General features: G+C 39.1%; 1 protein-coding gene across 1 annotated transcript in view; it reads right to left on the bottom strand.

Annotated features, from left to right (window-relative positions):
* The window catches only part of jph2 (junctophilin 2), a 79,348-nt gene that overhangs the window by 10,900 nt on the left and 49,335 nt on the right, over window positions 1-19,113 (bottom strand). The window contains exons 3-4 of the mRNA XM_052031087.1: window positions 8,798-8,916; window positions 752-1,698 (exon numbers count right to left, since the gene is read on the bottom strand). Coding sequence (XP_051887047.1) covers window positions 752-1,698; window positions 8,798-8,916 — 1,066 coding nt within the window. The remainder of the gene's footprint in view (window positions 1-751; window positions 1,699-8,797; window positions 8,917-19,113) is intronic.

Below are 19,113 nucleotides of genomic sequence, written 5' to 3'. Positions count from 1 at the left end.
CATGGAAATGAAATAAATTGCATTTTAATGTGGAATATGTCTTTGACTTTCATAAATGAGTCATAGAGATAATAGGAGTGGAGCACTTTGACTCAAAAGAGAAAATTAAAGCGTTTATTAAAAATTGTGATTGGCTAGTTCAGCAAACTGCTACTCATCAGTACAGGGTAGAATGAAAAACTGAACTTTAGGCAAAAATAAAACTTTCAATGCATTATATGGTCATTCTTAAAAATGCTTATTTGAAGAGTTAGTACCTGATGACCACAAAAAGACCACAGGAACAGTCTCTGGCATAGATGGAATAAAGTTGGAGTTGCATTGAAAAATGCTCAAAATGCGTATTGTACAATAATTTTAAAAAAATTAGTCTCACTTCCCATGTTTCACTGACATGGTGCTCTGATGGGGAGGTGGAGGTTTGCCATCAACTGCTGTGCTGAGAGATGGTATAGTAACTACAATGATTATAAGTCAGTTATTTTTATGGATAAAGGTATGATTTTTAAAAATTATGCAGTTTTATATATATTTTCCACTGAATCCTTGATAACATGCAAATGCCAATGTAGCTCACCTGTTTAACAACTCAATCCTAAAGGAAAATATAAAAATGTACAAGGACGATTTATGAAGTCAGAAGTTGGTCAGGCTGCCCCATAACCTACATTGTGTCAGAGTATAATCGTCTGAAATGAAAGGTCTGTTTGTAAGTCCATGCTTCATTCATTTGGCAACATGATAAACTCACCTGATCAAATGGTTCTACCTCCTTCCCTTCCATTTCAGATTGCTTTTCTAATTTAGGTACTGGTTTTGACACTGGTTTTGGTGCAGGTTTGGGTTCTGGCTTGGGCTGAGGTCTGGATTCTGGCTGAGCATGTAGCTGTTTCTCCTGTTTGGGACGTGGTGCAGCTTCTTGCACCCGAGGTTTTGGCTTTGGTTCCAATTCCGGTACTGCTTTTTTCATTTTGACCTCTGATTTTGGTTCTAGTACTGAGGGTTTTTCTGGGATTACTTCTTTCTTGAAGGACAATGATGGGATGGGAACTTCATCATCCAATAAATCCAATGGAGGGGGACCTACTTGCGGCCGTACAGCATAACTGTGATAACTTTCATGGAACTGTGCATCAGTCTTACGACTAGGTGGGATGGGTTCTCTTGGTTTATTCTTTTGAGTTGTGCTAGGTTTACTTTCAATCCTTTCCAAGGGTTTTATGTCCAAATCACAGCTGTTTTGCAGCTGTTCCTCCATTTTAATTGGTGTCCTTCTGTTACTTTGATGGCTAGAACTCCTCGATAGATTCCGGCTGCTGGCAGTTGATCTGTTCTCAATCTGCACTGTCAATAAATCAGAAGGTGCTCCAGGATGACTGTTGGATCGGCTACTTGTGAGGCTCCTGCTTTTATTTTGCTCCCCATTCCAAGTGCCTGGACTCAAGTAGCTGGAGTTCTCCATCTTGAGATTTGATTCTCTAACCTTTCGGACTTCTGGTGGCGTCTCCACGGGGCTTGGTGAAGGAGTGACAGCAGGAGATGACTCAAGTGGAGTTGTGGCTTTCTCATGGATTCCAGGACTCTCTGGTGGGGTAGGTGAAGGCTCTTCTATTGATGGGGGTTCTTGGTCAGTATTTTCCACATTATCCCCATTCTCTACCAATTCTTGCAGCAGTTTTCTCTTTTGATATTCTGGACCTGAAAAATACAAATTATTGCGAGCCATTCAGTATAATTTCAGCATGTGTAGATTGTTCTACATTACTTCAGTGTAAATATGATAGTTCTAATAACCTTTTCACGGAAGTAGCTCAAGGTCACCCATAAAAGAAAATAATCAAAGATCAGTCTCTATGAAAATGGAACTGCATTGCAGTGAGCTGTCAAGTAATCCCAAATGTTAGGTTGACAATGAGCAGCATCACTTGAATTTCACCCACCACCAGCACATATTGGGAAAACTATTATCATTTTTCCTTAGACCAAAGTTTACTGGCAATCTGTCTGGAGAATATAAGTACAAGATCAACTGCCACATGCATACATGCAGAAAATTACATCCATTATTCGTGCAATATGACCAGTATGCCAAGTTTTATTTATCATCCATCCTTGAACACTCTGAAGTCATCATGGGTGAAGTGTGTTGTTCTTGGGAAGGATATTATTAAATACCTTCCATGAAAAATTCAATGGACATCTCTTTCTTACATGGTCATAAATAACACAATTTATTTTATTTGATCTCACCTCTTGCTGTGGAGTCATAATCATTGAATGTCAGATTTGGGTTACCTGTCTTAGTATTCTGTATTTAAAAAGTGCAGGTTGTAGACATCAAGGAAAAATAGACTGATAGAACAATGGTCCAACAGAATGGTGAAACTTGCTTCAATAGTATCATGAGAAGGCTGTTCAAAAAGGAACAACGTCCTCTGGTTTATATGACAAGGTTGTTATACTAAAGTTCTAACAGCCACTACTGGGGCTTTTATTCAGTTTAGCCCAACACAACTAAGGAAGAATGTCAAGGGTGTATAGCAGTTGACTAGTAGGGATATGGAACTTTATTTACAGAGAGACACTAAAGCAGCTGGGAGTGCACCTAATCAAGCCATCACCCACTCCGTCCTGCCCCAGATCAACTGTTGCTGAACCCTTCAACCTTGGTGGCTAGGCAACTTATGAGATGGTTAGTTCCTACTGCTGGTTGTGCAGGACCTCTGCATACTCCCAATGTGTGGCAATGGAGAGACCCAACAATAGCCAGAAATGGATGATAAATAATACCTGGCAATACTGGTTACATTGCAGGAACAAACAACTCCAGTGCTCTGCTGGCTGGCCTACCACCCTGCACCCATTCTAATCCACAGCTCATGCAAATTCCTGCTATCTATTCACATACTATTACTCTGTGGTCACTAAGCTATACCGACTTCCAGTCTCTGTGGCACAAACTTAAAAATTATCAATCTTATTGTCAAATTCCTTTATGATTCCAGGTGGTGGTAGTTTAAAATTAGAAAATGTAATATTTAATTATCACTCTTCCCTGTAAGACCTAACCACCAATGAGGAACCGATTATGATGAGTGATTGATTGGGGTATGGGTGAGTTAAAATTGGGACAGGCAGTTTGAATGGTGGGGATCAATGAGGGGGGTAGCAGATCAAAGAATTGGAGCCAATTGATTCCAGAGTTGGGATTGAATTTGGGGCCTGGAGCAAGTGTTGATGCAGGTCGGGTAGCATGGCCACGAAGAATTAGTTAGTTTGTTTACCTGGCAGACATGCTAATCCATAGAGCACTGTAAAGACTATGTTGTCCCAAGGGTGCCCATTGGAGTCACCTCCAGCTATACCACTTCCACTGGTTATTCCTCACTTACCTTTTTGGTTACGCCTCACAAACTTCATTAGATTTGTCAAACATGATTTCCATCTCATAAAATTAAGCTGAATCTGCATAATTATGTCATGATTTTCCAAGTTCCCTAATACCACTTTCTTAATAATGCCCCCCACCATCAAATGCTGTCAGACTAATTGGTCCCTAACCCTCCTTTCTTGAAAAGCAGTGTTGCTACTAGCTACTTCCAATTTGTTGGGATCACTTAAGAAATCCTGAAAGATCACTGCTAATGTACATACCATCTCTACACCGACTGTGCTTAGAACTCTAGCTTCTAGACATCAGATTTAGGGGATTTGCTGAGACCTTTGCCAGAAGCTGCCCTTTCCTAACAGCAACTAATTTGAAGTTTTTCACTCTCACAGGAGCTTCCTTGTTTCATCATTATAATTTCTTCTGCCTCCAGTGGTATTGCATTTATGTTTTTTTTAAACAATTTGTTTACATTTCTTTCTGACTTATTTTCAAATTCAATTTTCTTTGACTTCAATTTTTGGTTATCTTTTAAAAATTAAGTATTTCTTCATTTCTCTTCACCTACATTTATATATTTTACCCCACTTAGATTTAAATTAAGCCAATTGCATAATGTAAGGAAAAAGTTGTCTAAGGCTTTAATTTCAGGCTTAAAAAGGTTATTTCTAGAACAAATGTAATATTTAATTATCACTCTTCCTATAGGACCTAGGCACTAATAAGGGAGCTGTTCACTCTATTAATATCAAATATACTGATGATCACCAAACCATGTAGATCCAACTCAGCTTGGCAAACCAACAGACATGATGCCTTTATCCTCTAGCCATCAACCACTCCTCCACTATTCCACCCTTCAACAAATGTTGGACAATTGTGCTTTGGGAAGTGAGGGTTACCCTTCCACACATGGCTGAATTTAATTGCGAATCCCAGGTTGAACCGGCTGCCAAAGTTGTAAAAATGTTTGAAATGTTTGTAAATATCTCTTTATATTTTTAAATTATGAGCAAATTAAACAAAAAAAATGATGAACATTGTTTTAAAAACATTTACAATTAATACAATGCAAATAACTTTATTCTTATCTTTCTTTTGTAGCCCTTCTTCTCCATTAAATTGAATAGAGTTGTAGAATCTGTGCCAAGTCTAACGTGGCATGGGCTCAGCAGACAGATTTTGCAGAGTAACTGCTGAAGTTGGCATTCCAGAGCTGGGCTCATGAGGAGTCCAACATCAGAGCACTTTGGTAATGAAAACTGCATGGACCTCTTAGGAAGTTTGGGACTTCCGTGTTAGCACACGCTTTCAACAAGGCCCTTGAATATAATGCCCAAATAAGGCATCACAGCTGGGAGAATGAGAAAAGGCGTTTCTACTCAAGTTTCTCATTTCAATGCCACACTTATTTATTAAAAAGATTGACCATAATAAAATGTTAAAGCTAATTCAATTTCCTAATTGATTTTCAGGTGGGGTGTGATTGGCAACTCCAAGATAAAACACAAACTAACATCACTCTTTATAATTCCAACCATATTCAACATGCACAAGTTTAAACAGGATCAGAAATTGCATTAAAGAGTGATCAAAGCATCTATCTATGATAGTCAAGCAGCATCCATGGAAAGAGAATCATTTAATATTTCAGGTCAATGACATTCATGAGGTCATTGACTTAAAACACTGAACCAAGGGTTTATCCCTAATACCAGTGCAAGTGCTGGGATTTAGCCAGTTTTCTGAGATCCAGTACTGATGTGGGCTTAGATTGGTGTTGGCACTTTTCACTGCCCTTATGTTGCATTAGTGGATCCTCACGGTGTCCACTGGGTCATTGTAAACTTCCTGACTTCTCAGCTCTCTGGCTGGCAAAGCAGCCCACTGAGCCTGTGCCAAGTTAAAGCTGGTGTATGTAGTGTGGTGCCAATGCAAATGAATGGGAGAAATCAGTCGTCTGGAAAAAGGCAAGCAAAGGTTTATATCAGAGGAAGCAGAGGAAGTTGCCTGCCTTTTCACTGAGATCTTTTCAGTGTCTAGGCCAAAGCTGCCTCCAGTCAAAGTGCTCCCCTGCCAGCGGAGGGAGGCATGCTCCACCTGCTCCTCACTACTCATGTGAAGACAAGGCCAGTTCTACTGCACAATATCATACGTAGAAGAATATGGCATCCTCATCGCCATGCACCAAAGGGGTGCAGCATTCCACAGTGTACCACTTCAACATGTGAAAGCACTAAAGAATTTTATGTCCATATTAACAAAAAAAAAGTGCAACAATTTTATATAATCACATGCCTTATGATCGGCAGGCAGAAAGCACGTGATGTAAAGAATTCTCTTGAATAAGACTTGAACGCATGTGATTGTTTTTACTGGCTAAGCAAAGAATCTTAAATCACAATCTTTAGTCTGGTCAGGGTTCCCTATCAACTGATGTGGAACCCAAAACTGGCAGAGTACAAAGGCAGCTCCATTTCAAATGGCCATGTGCCCAGGATTCACATTTTTGCCAGTCATAAATAAATCATGCGGTCAATGTGAAAATTATCCAAATTGGATTAAACAAACTTACCTCATTACAGCAGCTGCTGATTTGCTGAAAGTGGAACAAGTTGGCTAAAGACCATTTACTGTCTATTTTAATTACTGTACACCTCCCAATCATTCAATGTATCAAAATGGATTGAAGTATTTATATTTGTGCTTGTTGATTATTTATTAAATTAGACATGGCACTTGAATCAGTTCTTCACATACAGTCAGAACAATAAAGGGAGCCTAGGATGCAGGCTTCCTTCCTTACCTCACCTGTGGTGATGATGGTAATGGGTCTGTTTCTCTCATAACAAGTCTCTGTAGCATGCCATATATCATGGCGAATCTTGAGACACACTCAGCTGAACACAGTGGGGTGCCTTCAAGGTAGACAGATATCAGAATCATTGCTTCAGCAAACCAGTAAGACTTCACTATTGCAGCAGTATGGCTCTCAATGGATGCAGGCAGAGCAGAAACAGAAAATGCTGGAAACACCCGGCAACTGGCAGCATTATTGGAAAGAGTACAGAATTAGAGCTTCAGATTAAAGACCCTTCACGAGTTCTGATGAAGAGTCTTGAGGCTGAAATGACTTCAGTGATGACCTCCTTCATGAAGGCTAGAAGTCATCAGCAAGGAAGTATTTCAGCACCTGCAGAATTATCCTGTAGAAACAATCTAAAATTGTAGCAGCAACTAGAAACAAATAAACCAGTAACTAACTCTTGTTTTGCAATAAATAGTTATGATGTAGAACGCATTGCTAAGAGTAATAGTGCAGCAGAGCCAATGGTTAGATTCAAAAGGGAACTGGACAAGTGCCCAAAAGGAAAGAAGTTGCAGACCTACGGGGAGAGGGCAGGGCAGCAGGAATAGTTGGATAGCTCTTGCATGAATTGGTACATATTCAACAGGACAAACAGTCGCCTTCCATACTAACCACTCTGTGATATTTGTGCACTTGCATGACTCAACAGGTATTCAACAATGAGGAGTCTTAATAGTGCTTTTTAAAGAATAACAGGTTACCACTTTGGTTTTTGTTACCTTTTAAGATTTTCTAACCATGCTGTTAGAGTTGTTTTATGGCCTTCAATCTTGGTGACAAGCCTAATACTATATGGCACTTTGTCAAATATCTTTTGGAAGCCCATATATATCACATCAACCACAGTTCCACAAACATCCTCTCTGTTACTTCACCATAATTCCACTAAGTTAGATACGTCTTGCCTTGTTACCTTTCCCTATTCAATCCAGACTTATCTAAGTGACTGCTAATTCTTTCCCCTATCAGTCTCCAAAGCTCATCTCACCATGGAGGTTAAACTGCCTGCTCTGTAGATTTTCCCTACACTCTTTTTTTGAACCCCTGGATCAACAGATGTGTGGAAGAGGACAACGACTGAGGTGCAGCACTTTCCTGACTTCTGTATGTACTGTGTATGCTCAATCTAACACAACCCTACTTATTTGAAATAGGGTTGGAGACCTAAACGGAAGGAGGTAAATAAAAAGGTACATTTTTTTTAATTAAAACAAAATTAAATTAGGTGTTTAATTTTTTAAAAAATTTCATTTGTAATTATTTAGATCTATTTCAATTGTTTTTAAATGTCTCAAATTATAAAGACATTTAGAAAGATCTGGAAAGGCCTTTGCTGTCAGAAGGCCATAATGAGAGCTCTGGCTAGAGTTTCAGGATCCATCACCTGGGACCTAATTGCTGTTCATGGACTGCTTCACTTCATAGGCAGGCACAACAGCAGGTCCTCCAACTGAACTGGACTTGAGGTTGCAGTAGGGTTGTGCAGCCGCGGAGATCACATGGAGACTGAATGTGTGACGCACGTCACACTGAACACAATCCAGCCCTATATTTAAGGATGTGTATGGTCAAAAACTAAAAACTTATAAAACACCTGTCCGCTTTTGGTTTTATTGGATAAAGGTGAGAATGATGATTTGGAGCTAGGGAGGAGAGTCGATGTGAGAGCAAGCAATATTTTCTTAAGATAAGGATTGGTCACAGAAGTCTTTTTGTTTAAAAAAAAGCTTCATGCCTCCATATTAATACTTGTATTTATATATTCATTCAGGCCATAATTCCTGGGCCTTAGGAATTTCAGCATTTAAAGCAGCCAGCAAGTTCTGGGGCCATGACGTAAATGCCTTTATTGAGATGCTTATAAGCCAGTAGGTGATGTATGCTCCTCAAAACCTAATAAGCTTGCCTGCATGAAATCAGACCCTCACTTTCAGCCAACATTCCACCTTTCCCCTATTCCCAGAGTCAAATGCATTCAACAGATTCCTTCTCACATTAGGAATACCATCCTAATTACACAACAGGCTATTGTGCAGGAAGTAACAGAGAAACACAAGATGTAACTTTTGTTCGGAAACCCATACTTCCTGACTTCCCAGAGAAAATCTATTCATCTATTCCTTTCCCTCCTTGATCCTCTCACCAGCACCACCATTTCCACACCCATCCACAATCACACACACACTCATTCTAAGTACACAATTCTAAGAAAACTCAGTAAGATATTGTGTAGAGGCAGATCAATTATATTTCAAGCAGATCTTTTAAAATGGATTTGACATAGACCTAGAATTCCTCTTGTAATTTAATGTAATTGGTACTTCACTGGGAGAAAGGGGCTTGTTAAATCAACGAATGTATAAATACTACACAATCTTTGCAAAGGAATTTAAGGTGCCATGATCTGAAAGTAGGGCATTTGACCCATCAACCTAGAGCAAAGTTACTCAATGTGTTAATTTAACTGTTCCCCATTCTATGGAAGAATCCGTTTGATTTTAAATCAAAATGTCCACATAATTTTAAATTATAAAATGTACCTGGTTGGTAAAAAGTTGGAGATAGCTCCCTGGCGATTGCCCTTGCAATACTGGATTCATTGCTTGCAGCATGGGAAGCCTGATCTGCTGCTTCAGCCTTTGTTTTAGCATGTGAAGACCTGAAGGGAAAAGTTAAAGGTCCTTATAAATTAAGACTTAAAAGCATGAACTGCATACTAAATCCACTGACATTAATAAAGTACACAGCATTAGTCCCAAGATGCAGATGTCACAGCCTCCATAACTTCAGTAGACTTTGCCATGGAAGGACCACTTGCTTTTATTTTCTCTATCCTGGAAAAGGCATAACTGTCATTTTTCCTTCTCTATTTGAGTCAAAAATCAGAAACTTACCACAAGGAATTGCATGAGGAAACAAACAATATATAGTCCATAGGGAAATTACACTGAAAATCAGTTTTCTTAATAAAAATTTGTGTGACACCCAAGTTGAAATTGTAGCTAACTACCAGTAGGTCTTCATGGAGAAGTTACCAGACTTATATAAACCAACCCAATTTTTAATAACACTTTATGTACATAGTAACATTTACAAAATTTATCCATGTCAAGCCAGTAGGAAAAATCTTTTTAAACAGTTATAAAATGTCAACTTGGAGGTCATAAAAGCCTTAATTATTTTGTCTTCTTTCATGACTAGAAGTTTGCCTTATTTTCTTTCACATAGATTTGTTGTTACTTTTTCTTTAAATAACTTGCTGCCATGAGCCTACTGTGGGCTGGATGTACTATGCACATAGCCCCTCAGTTTTGCACCAGGGATGACTGGCATGAGAACCACAAACCCACTATACAACTGAGTACTGGATTTACATTCAGTCTGTTTTTAATCTCAGACCCAAATTTTACAATGTCAGACTAAGTCTGGCAGGTTCTGGAGTTCACATATCAGAAGGAAGTGGTTGGGTAGACATGATATCTTGAAGGTACTTGTAAAAATCAATGTAGTGGATATTTAGTAAAATGGAATATACAAAAATAAAATAACATAAATACTGAAATTAAATAGAAAATGTCACAAATATTCTGCAGGCCAGGTAGCATCTGCGGGGAGAGAGAAATGGGGAATAATTCATAATTCCAGCATCCCTGGTACTATCCTCTGGTAATTTCTGGTTATGGTTTTGATTCTCAGTGATACCTTCACTAGACTGGTCTCTTGCTTCTTTAACTGTCCCGTTATGACCACTATCACCCCTTCTCAACACTCCATCTTCCTTTCCACCTAATTTTTGATCTTCCCCATTCACTTCTCTCCCCACTCACATCGTACATTAAAGATTGTTTATTGCTAACTTTATCCTGTCCCGATGAAAGATCACCAACCAGATATATTAACTCTCTCTCTCTCTTTTCATGTGTGCTGGCTGGCCTACAGAGTATTTAGAGCATTGCCTGTAATATTAAAAAGAATGAAAAGGTTACATATTAATTACTTTTCTTTCTCTCCTTCAAATATTGCAAGCCTTCAGTAATAATATGAGCATAAAGTAAACAAAGGGCTAGATGACCAGCTGCCCAAACTCTCAGCCTGATATACCCGCCTGTCTGCACTAAATATTGTTGGATACAGAGAGCCGATTCAGCCCCAGTACCTGGGAGATGAAGGCAAGGAACAATAGGCTCTCAGCAACAAGGCGGCTTGAGGCACTAAATCCAAAAATGCTGCCCCAGAAGGCTTTGACAGTCTTTGATTGCTCACCATTGTTGATGGCTTTTGGATCTGATTTTAGCTTACTAACAGTAAGGCAATCAAAAACTATTCAAAAAGTATTTAAGTCATGTTAATTAAAGACTTCAAAATGCCAGCAAATAATTAAATAAGTAAACTAGTTATCTACACAAACCTTTTTTTAAAAATTAGAACCGATGACCCCTTTCAAATGGATGGGTTTCTGGTTCTTACGCCACCATCCCTGGTGCAAAGCTGATGGGCGGCATGTAAAGTCCATCTCTTCAGCACATTGATACTGGACTCAAATGACAAGTAATGTAATGGAGGAGGAGGTCAGGTGCACCAGCATTCCACTTCCAGCTCATTTCACTCCCATGTTTGACTACACAGGCGCAGAAGTCACAGTGAGTAGCATACATCCTGTAGCTTCCCGCAACATCACCAGCTAAAGGCAAAGACCATCTGGCCCAGTATTTTTTTTTCAACTGGATATATCTGAGAGTAATTGACCAGTATTTCAGACTATGAATTGTAAGGATAGAAGTAACCCTTATGCTAAAATTTAAACCCACATTGAGACCTGTCTTTGTACACATATTTACACAACATCTGAACTGAAGACCATTTAAAAGCAATGAAAATTATTTTCAAGACATAGCAAAATTTCAATTTTATTGATATACTGATTGGGCTGATAACTGAAATTATTTCACTAATTTTTTTTATAAACACAAATTGGCCAGATATAGAGAAAAAAATTGTTAACTCAGATCGACATGTAACATATCTAATAACTAGCTGGGGATTATCCCAAGCATCCCCATATAGACTTATTATTGTGTATACAGTAAATCAAAATACATCTTCTTTAAATTACATTGAGTGGTTAAAAATGAATAAATGAAAAGTCATTAATCCACAGTTGAAAGTAGCATTGGTATAATTGCATCTCTGCATAGAAAAACTGGTTCCACCATTGTCTGTAGGAACTATTCTAATTACCATTAGTTAGTTTAAACCTACTGTTCACTGATGGCATTGTAGTTCACAGAGGGATTGCTTTAATGTGCAGGTGAGGGGAGTGGAACTGTTAGGAGGAATCAAGAATATAAGCATATTCTGCTCTAACCATTCAAGTTCACAAAAAAAACACTTCATGGATGTTTTTTCATAATCCCCTACAAGAGAAGAAATATTTTGTGTGAAATACTTTTAATTTTTGGAATGTGATGGAAGTGCCCTGCTTTATTGCCACTGAGGCATTAACATCAAATGTTAATTAACCTCATCTGATTATAGATAGTGTTACCTAATTTGGATTTTTCAATGATACAAATAAAAACAGTAACAGTAAACATTATCAAAAATTAAAATAATGCTGGAGATTAGAGATGTAACTGTACTTACTGCACTTCAATGTAATAGAAATATCTATTGCCAGAATTTGCTGCATTTGGCAGGAAATCTACCTCTTAGGAAAATTGGATGTACAGTGCTTATTGTTTGATGGGCACCTTGATTTAGATACCAGAAGATTGTGCAGAATGTGCCTTAATACCTAGCACGAGGTTCATAGACATTATGTACCACTTTGGGAACACGCAGTCTGAAAATTCTCTCTCAGGAAAAATATTTACAACTGTGGGCCAAGAATCAGTGTGAGGAATGGATATAGCACCTCATACCACTGATAAATAGTAGCATCCACTTTTGAGAATGACTGACCCTTGATAAGATATTTTTGCTCCTTTCCTCTATCTGGGGAGGATGAAAAGAACTTTTCTATCCCTTTGTTTCTGACATTCCAAAACAGAGTGTTGAAGAGGTACACATGAAAAGCTCGGGGTGAGAAAGAAGGAATTGTCAGTTTTCATTTCATACAGATTTTTAAATTACCTACAATGAGAATCAAATCTATTCTGTTTTTCTTTCCCTACAAAGGATCAGTGATAGCAAGAAATGCCCATTTTGGAACATTACAGTTTCTTTGATTAATTTATGTTGTTTATTTGAAGTGTTATCATATGTATATTAAAAGCTAGTGATCCAGTTGAATCTTATAAAAATTGTTATTTGTTAGGGAAATCCATTATAAACGCCTTAACCCCTTCAAAATAAAAAATACAAAAAAAACTATTTAACAATAATGTGCTAATAATGGTCAAAACTCCAATTTGGTTTGCTAACTTGAACAAAATGTAATGGATACATAGTCTGGCCAAAACAACTAATTTCTGTGAGTGCACTCGAACATGCATCATCTACACATAATCTTCAAGACTTACTGAAAAGACAAGCTAGCTTCAGCCAAGAGACCTGCTGTTTGTCAAAAAGTAGATGTTGGCAAACACTACTTGTGCTTCAGACCATTTCGAAAGGGGACATTAATCATTTGTGAACTGATATTGGCCATTAACTCACCCTGATTCTCCTATCATCCAGCTACACAAGGGGTAATTTAGTCAATTGACTTACCAACTAACAAGTCTTTAGAACGTGGAAGAAAACAGAAGTACCAAGGAAAACCCAGATGGCCATGAAGATCATATAAATTTCACACAGGCAGCACCTGTAGTCAGGAGCAAACCCAGGTCATTGAAGCTGTGGGCAACAGCACTATCTGCTTTGGTAAAGCTATCCAGTTAGATTGGTGTAAATGGGTGGGTGATGGTCGGCATGGACTTGGTGGGCTGAAAGGCCTGTTGCTGTGCGCTTTATCTCCATGACTCTGACTTTTGTTCCTTGAATAAATCGATGGCTGAAAAAAAAGTACTCCGAAGCTCATAGAAGGTGAAGCGTTGCAGGCAGGGGCTCGACTGCAAGGTTGGTGATTTGCATGTTGGGAGTCAAGAATGGGAAGCATGTAAAAATAATGTTCAGAATGCAGGAAAAATATATTCCATTAAAAGAAAAGAACAAGTTCAACACACAAGATTCTATGAATGACTAAAGACACAATTGTAGGTAAGCAAACATACATTAAGTACATAGACATCAGAGGAGTGTGTTATAGGAGAGAATGCAAAGGAATTAGGAAAGAAGGCAAATAGGAGCTATGAAATAAATTATCAAGGAATACAAAACAAAATAGCAAAACATTTCACACACACATCAATAAAACAGGAATGGTGAGATTGGAATAGGGCCTTAAGGGAAAAACAGGAGAATACCACAGGAAATGACGGTGAAAAAAGGCAAAGGTATGTAATTATCTCACTTTCATATTTAGCAGGGAGTTAGAGCAAATGAACTTGATTGAACATTGTATGATGAGACAGATAAAGAAATGAGTGCCTCTAAAATAGATAAAGTAGTACATTTAATAAGCAAATCAAACTGAAATAGAATAAAACCCCTGGTGTAGATGGATTGCATGCCTGCATTTTAAAATAATCTATATAAGAGTCGTTGTTACACACATTGAATAACATTTTAAAAAAAGGTGTGGAGCCAGAGGAATGGAGTATTATGCATGGTTTTGGTTACCCTGTTATAGGAAAGATGTCTTGGTTACACTGTTACAGGAAAGTTTAAGCTGGAAAGAGTACAAAGACTATCTATGAGAATGTTGCCAGGACTCGAGAGCCAGTGTCACAAGGAGAGGTTGGGCAGGCTAGGACTTTATTCCTTGGAGTGCAAGAGACCAAGGGGTGGCCTCATAGAGGAGTATAAAATCAATAGGAGCATAGATAAGGTGAATGCACACAGCCTCCCCCCCCCCCCCACCACCCACCCCAGGGAAAAGGAATCAAAAACAGGAGGGTACAGGTTCAAGGTCAGAGGGGAAGGATTTAAAACGGTTGTGAGGGGGCAACTTCTTCACACAGAGGGTGGTGCATATATGGAACAAGCTGCCAGAAGAAGTGGTTGAGGCAAGTACAACAACAACAACATTTAATAGACATTTGGACAGGTACATGGATAGGAAAGGTTATTGAGGGATATGGGCATCTTGGTCAGCATGGACAAGTTGGGCCAAAGATCCTGTTTCCATTCTGTATTTCTCTATGACTGGCAGATGGCTTTCAAGGCACCTATTATTTAAGAAGGGGTATGGAACATGGCCACAGAATTACAGAGCAGGTAACTTAACATCTGTGGAAGGAAAAGGAAAAGTCCTGCTTCACCACCCTAATGGAATTTTTTTTTTGAGGACAAAACAGAGAGGCGATAGTGTTTATGCAATTGATATGATGCATCTACATTTTCAAAAGGGACCATAGACTAAAGAATAAAGTTAGAGAATGCAGAGTCCAGGACAAGTTGCAGAGAAGATTGTAAATAGTTTCAGGTTACAAAGCAGAGAGTTGGGTACAAAGTAGCTATTCTCAGGCAGAAGGCAGCGAGTGCTGTGCAGGAACTGCTGCTACTGTTCAAAATGTACTTAACTACGTAAATCGCAATTAAAAATATGATTTATAAATCTGTAGGTGATATCAGTTTGTGGGGGGTAGTCAAGAATAAGGAAGACTCCAACAAATTACAGGAGGACATTTATGATTTTGAACAATCAAATAATTGGCGCTTGAAACTCCCTATTCAAAAGGCAAGTCTGGGTGGGTTACAGGATTACAAATATACTAAAGACTAAAACCTGCACCACAACTGAGCATGACCATAAAAAATTATTTATTTCTAGAGGGACAGAATTGAAAAGCAGGGAGGTTAGCCTAAACTTTGGTTTTTAAACCTTTATTACACCACAGTTAAGAATATTGCATACAATTCTATCTATTAAAAGGATATAGTGCAGACCAAATTTCCAAGGATGATACCAGAAATGCAAGGGCATACAGACCAGGAAAGGATGAATAGACTGAGTCCTTTTTTCCTCTTGAGAAGAGTTATCCGAGGGGTGAGTGGTATTTAAAATTATGAAGACTTTTGATAGTGATTATTTTCACTTGAGGATAAGCACAACTGGAGGCCATCATTATGATAGTCACTAAGAAATCTAACAGGAATTCAGAAGAAATGAGGAAAGATGCAAGGAGGCTTGAGTGGAACATAAATGCCAACATGGACTGTTGGGCTGACTGGCTGGTTTCCACGCTGTATATCCTGCGTAATCTTATGTAGATTGGGATTTAGGATCAAGCAGATGGTAAAGGTGAGAGAGAAGGTGTGGCCGGGGTGTTTGCTGTAAAGGGCAGAGGTAAGAAAGCCCAAAGGCTTAAAGGTAAGCAGGTTCCTTAGCTGTTCAGTGCTGTTGTGATAAGATTAGATTGTCCCAGGAGTGCAGATAAATGGTCACTCCCAGGACAACACAGCCCCAAATTGCCCAACAATGGTCACAAGGAATGGTGTCATCTCAAGTGCTCCCAGTATCAGGGATATAAAGAATTTCTAGACAATAAATTTCCTAACTTTAGAAAATGGTAGGAGAATATAGTGAGCATTCCTTGTATTCACCAGAGAGAAAATGTCATAATCAGAAATTAATTGTTAGCCTAATTAGACATGCTAATCAGTTCACAGTATGAATAAGGGACAGATTGTATAAATAATGACCAGAGTATGAGGGAGGATTTCCTGCTCTTCTTTGAACAGGATAATGGGGGCCTCAGTTTAACATCTCATCCAAAAGATGGCACCTCCAACCATGCAGCACTCCCTCCATGACAGACTAACATCAGCCCAATTAATAACGGATTTAAACCCACAATCATCTGACTCCAAAATGAACATCCTACCATTGAGCCAAGTATAATGTCTAATTAATTAATGACAGCATGGGAGGCAATAATGTATTGTTGAAATGACACTTAGCAAGCAGAAAACAACAAAATGTCAAGAGTTACCAAAATTAATGGAGATCTGAAGTGCAAATCTTGGTACAAATGCAAACATGGGCTTCATCCAACAAAAAGATTCAGCAGTCACTGTCCTTATTTAAATAAACTATGTAAGTTAACAAATGATCATCTGTATTTCATTTCAGAATTTGGAAGAGCTACGATTACCTAATGATGCAACAATTCCTCATTACAATGGTGCAACTCTTACCGTTACCCACCTGACATTGCTCTCAGTCCTGAAGTTCAGTCATAGGTATGTACCCCGCTAAAAGTTATAAAATGTTATCAGCTTAAGCTGTGTGATGCATACTGCCGTGCCTGGAATTCTGGTGCAAACACCCACTCCTGTGGCAGAGCCTGTATACAAGGGCTAGTGTTGGGCGGGATGCGGTCAGCCATGTGGCTGCTTAGCTCTGAGATACAGGGCTCAGGATTGCACCCCAAGTCAGCATAGTAGGTGTGGGCCTTTGCTGGGAGCTAACAACATCTGCTCCACATTTTGACAGACTGATGAAAGATGCTCAGTTTCGCCCCAGCCTGCCCAACACCAGCCCTCACAGGCAGCATCTCCAGACAAAGCCTTGGGCGATCTATTACTTTAAGTGTTAAAGAGGATAGGAGCTCACACCAGGTTTCCAACACATCAGTAACACACATATTAATGCTATAATGACTCCCTTTAGCGCCGATTCCATTAGCATTCTCCTGGGAACTCGTCCTGAGCATTAAGCGAGGTCCTGTGCATTACACTGGAGTGACAGCTCAGATTTTTTATATTCAAACTTCTGAAATTACATTTAAATGCACAACCTTCTGATCCAAGAAAGCTACAGCAGACATCAATAATTGCCAGGTCTGAAGTAATGTGAAGCAACATTACATAAATTGTTAGAATATTCAACATTAATGAACTTGTATGAATAATAATTTAACCTTCTCATGTGGTCTGCATTTTAATATTAATTGCATTGTATCATTTTGATTAATATTACTGATTTCAAAATATTTAAAGCTACAAAATTAAAGGGTCCCAAGAACTGGAACTATAAACTTACAGTTTACTGAAAGGTATATCATTCAAGTGCAGCTTCTCTGCAAGAATAGGATTATGGAACTTAAATAGAATGGGAAACAACCAAGTCTCAAAATTCGACATTGAAGTGCACATATTTTCTGTGCTACACCACCAATTTAAAAACCCAATCACTTAATCCAGTCAGGAACTCGGTGAGCATTTAGGTCCACTTCCAAATTTTAGATCTGGGTCAAGGTTACTAGGCATGCATGGTGATGTTTAAATGGAGTTCAACACCATTTATTTTGATGTTGTATTCATGAACTATTACTGATCTTTTGATAACAACAAGCAGCACTTAAATACTTTTGGTCTTTATTACCTATCTTGGCCATTGCCAGGAAGTACTAGGAACACATCCTACCCCATTTCAGTTACTCCTTTAACTTTCTATTGTTAATTATGGCCTTAACCACAACCCCCATCCCCACCTACATCTCCAGGCTGCACTGATAATCTTCTTGGCATTCACTCTAATCATCAATCGTTTCTCTCCCCAATTCCAGATCATCTGCCCTCTTCCCATGCTCCCTGGTATTCCCCACCTCCACCCAACTTGTTGTCTTCTCTCCTTCAACCCATCACAAGGATACTCTCTCTTGTCCAAATATCCAACTCCAATCTCAACATCCCGTCGTGAAATTGTCTCCCCACCGCGAGGTTTCTCAGCCAATGTGATCATTTCTATCTCACCTGCATGATCCTAAAACTGGTCTCCAATAGATTATGTGCAGACATGGTAGTGTAGTGGTTAGCATAACACTATTACAGCACCAGCGACCGGGGTTCAATTCCGGCCGCTGTCTGTAAGGAGTTTGTACATTCTCCCCGTGACTGCGTGGGTTTCCTCCCACATTCCAGAGAGGTACGGGTTAGGAAGTTGTGGGCATGCTATGTTGGCGCCGGAAGCATGGCGACACTTGTGGGCTGCCCCCAGAACACTCTATGCAAAAAGATGCATTTCACTGGTGTGTTTCGATGTACACGTGACTAATAAAGAAGTCTAAAAATTTATCCTAAAAGACTGCATAGGAAAGGCCTTTGTGTACATTCTACTAGGATAATACCTTAGGACTGATGTGTTAGATACTGTAATCCAGGTTCCCAGCACAAAACTGTAAGTGAAAGGGATAAGAGATCTGCTCAATTTTAATGGCCTCCATGCCTTCTATTCACCACCAGACTGGCAGTACTAAAGTTACCCTCATTTGCTACAGTGTGCTAACTGAATTTATTTCTCAAATGTTTTGTTTTCCCCTCAATATCACTCAGTGGATTTATAGTCAAAATTATCAGTTACATGTTTAATGAAAACAGAAATGCAGCTGACATTATTTAAAAGTAGTTCAATTAAAGAAACGGATCCAAACTAATTGGATTTAGTTCATTACCCAGTTCTGTCACCCATGGTCCATTGCTGCCCACACCTGGGCCAGATCTGGAGGGGCCGAGTAAGGGACAGCACAGTGGAGTAGAGCTGCTCCTTCACTGCTCCAGTGACCCAGGTTCAATCTTGACCTCCAGTGTTGTCTGCATGGAGTTTGGATATTCTTTCTGTTACCACAAGAATTTTCTCTTGGTGTTCCAGTTTCTCCCACATCCGCAAGATGTATGGGTTGGTAGGTTAATTGGCCACTCTAAATGGCCCCTAGTGTGTAGATGCATGGTAGAATCTGGGGGGACCCTGGGAATGTGGGGAGAATAAATTGGAATGAGTGAAGGATTAGTGTAAACTGGTGCTTGACGG

Source organism: Pristis pectinata, chromosome 16 (genome assembly GCF_009764475.1).
Source record: "Pristis pectinata isolate sPriPec2 chromosome 16, sPriPec2.1.pri, whole genome shotgun sequence".
Taxonomy (NCBI): domain Eukaryota; kingdom Metazoa; phylum Chordata; class Chondrichthyes; order Rhinopristiformes; family Pristidae; genus Pristis; species Pristis pectinata.
Note: the sequence above shows the minus strand (reverse complement) of the source record. Positions and strands in the feature narration are given on the sequence as shown.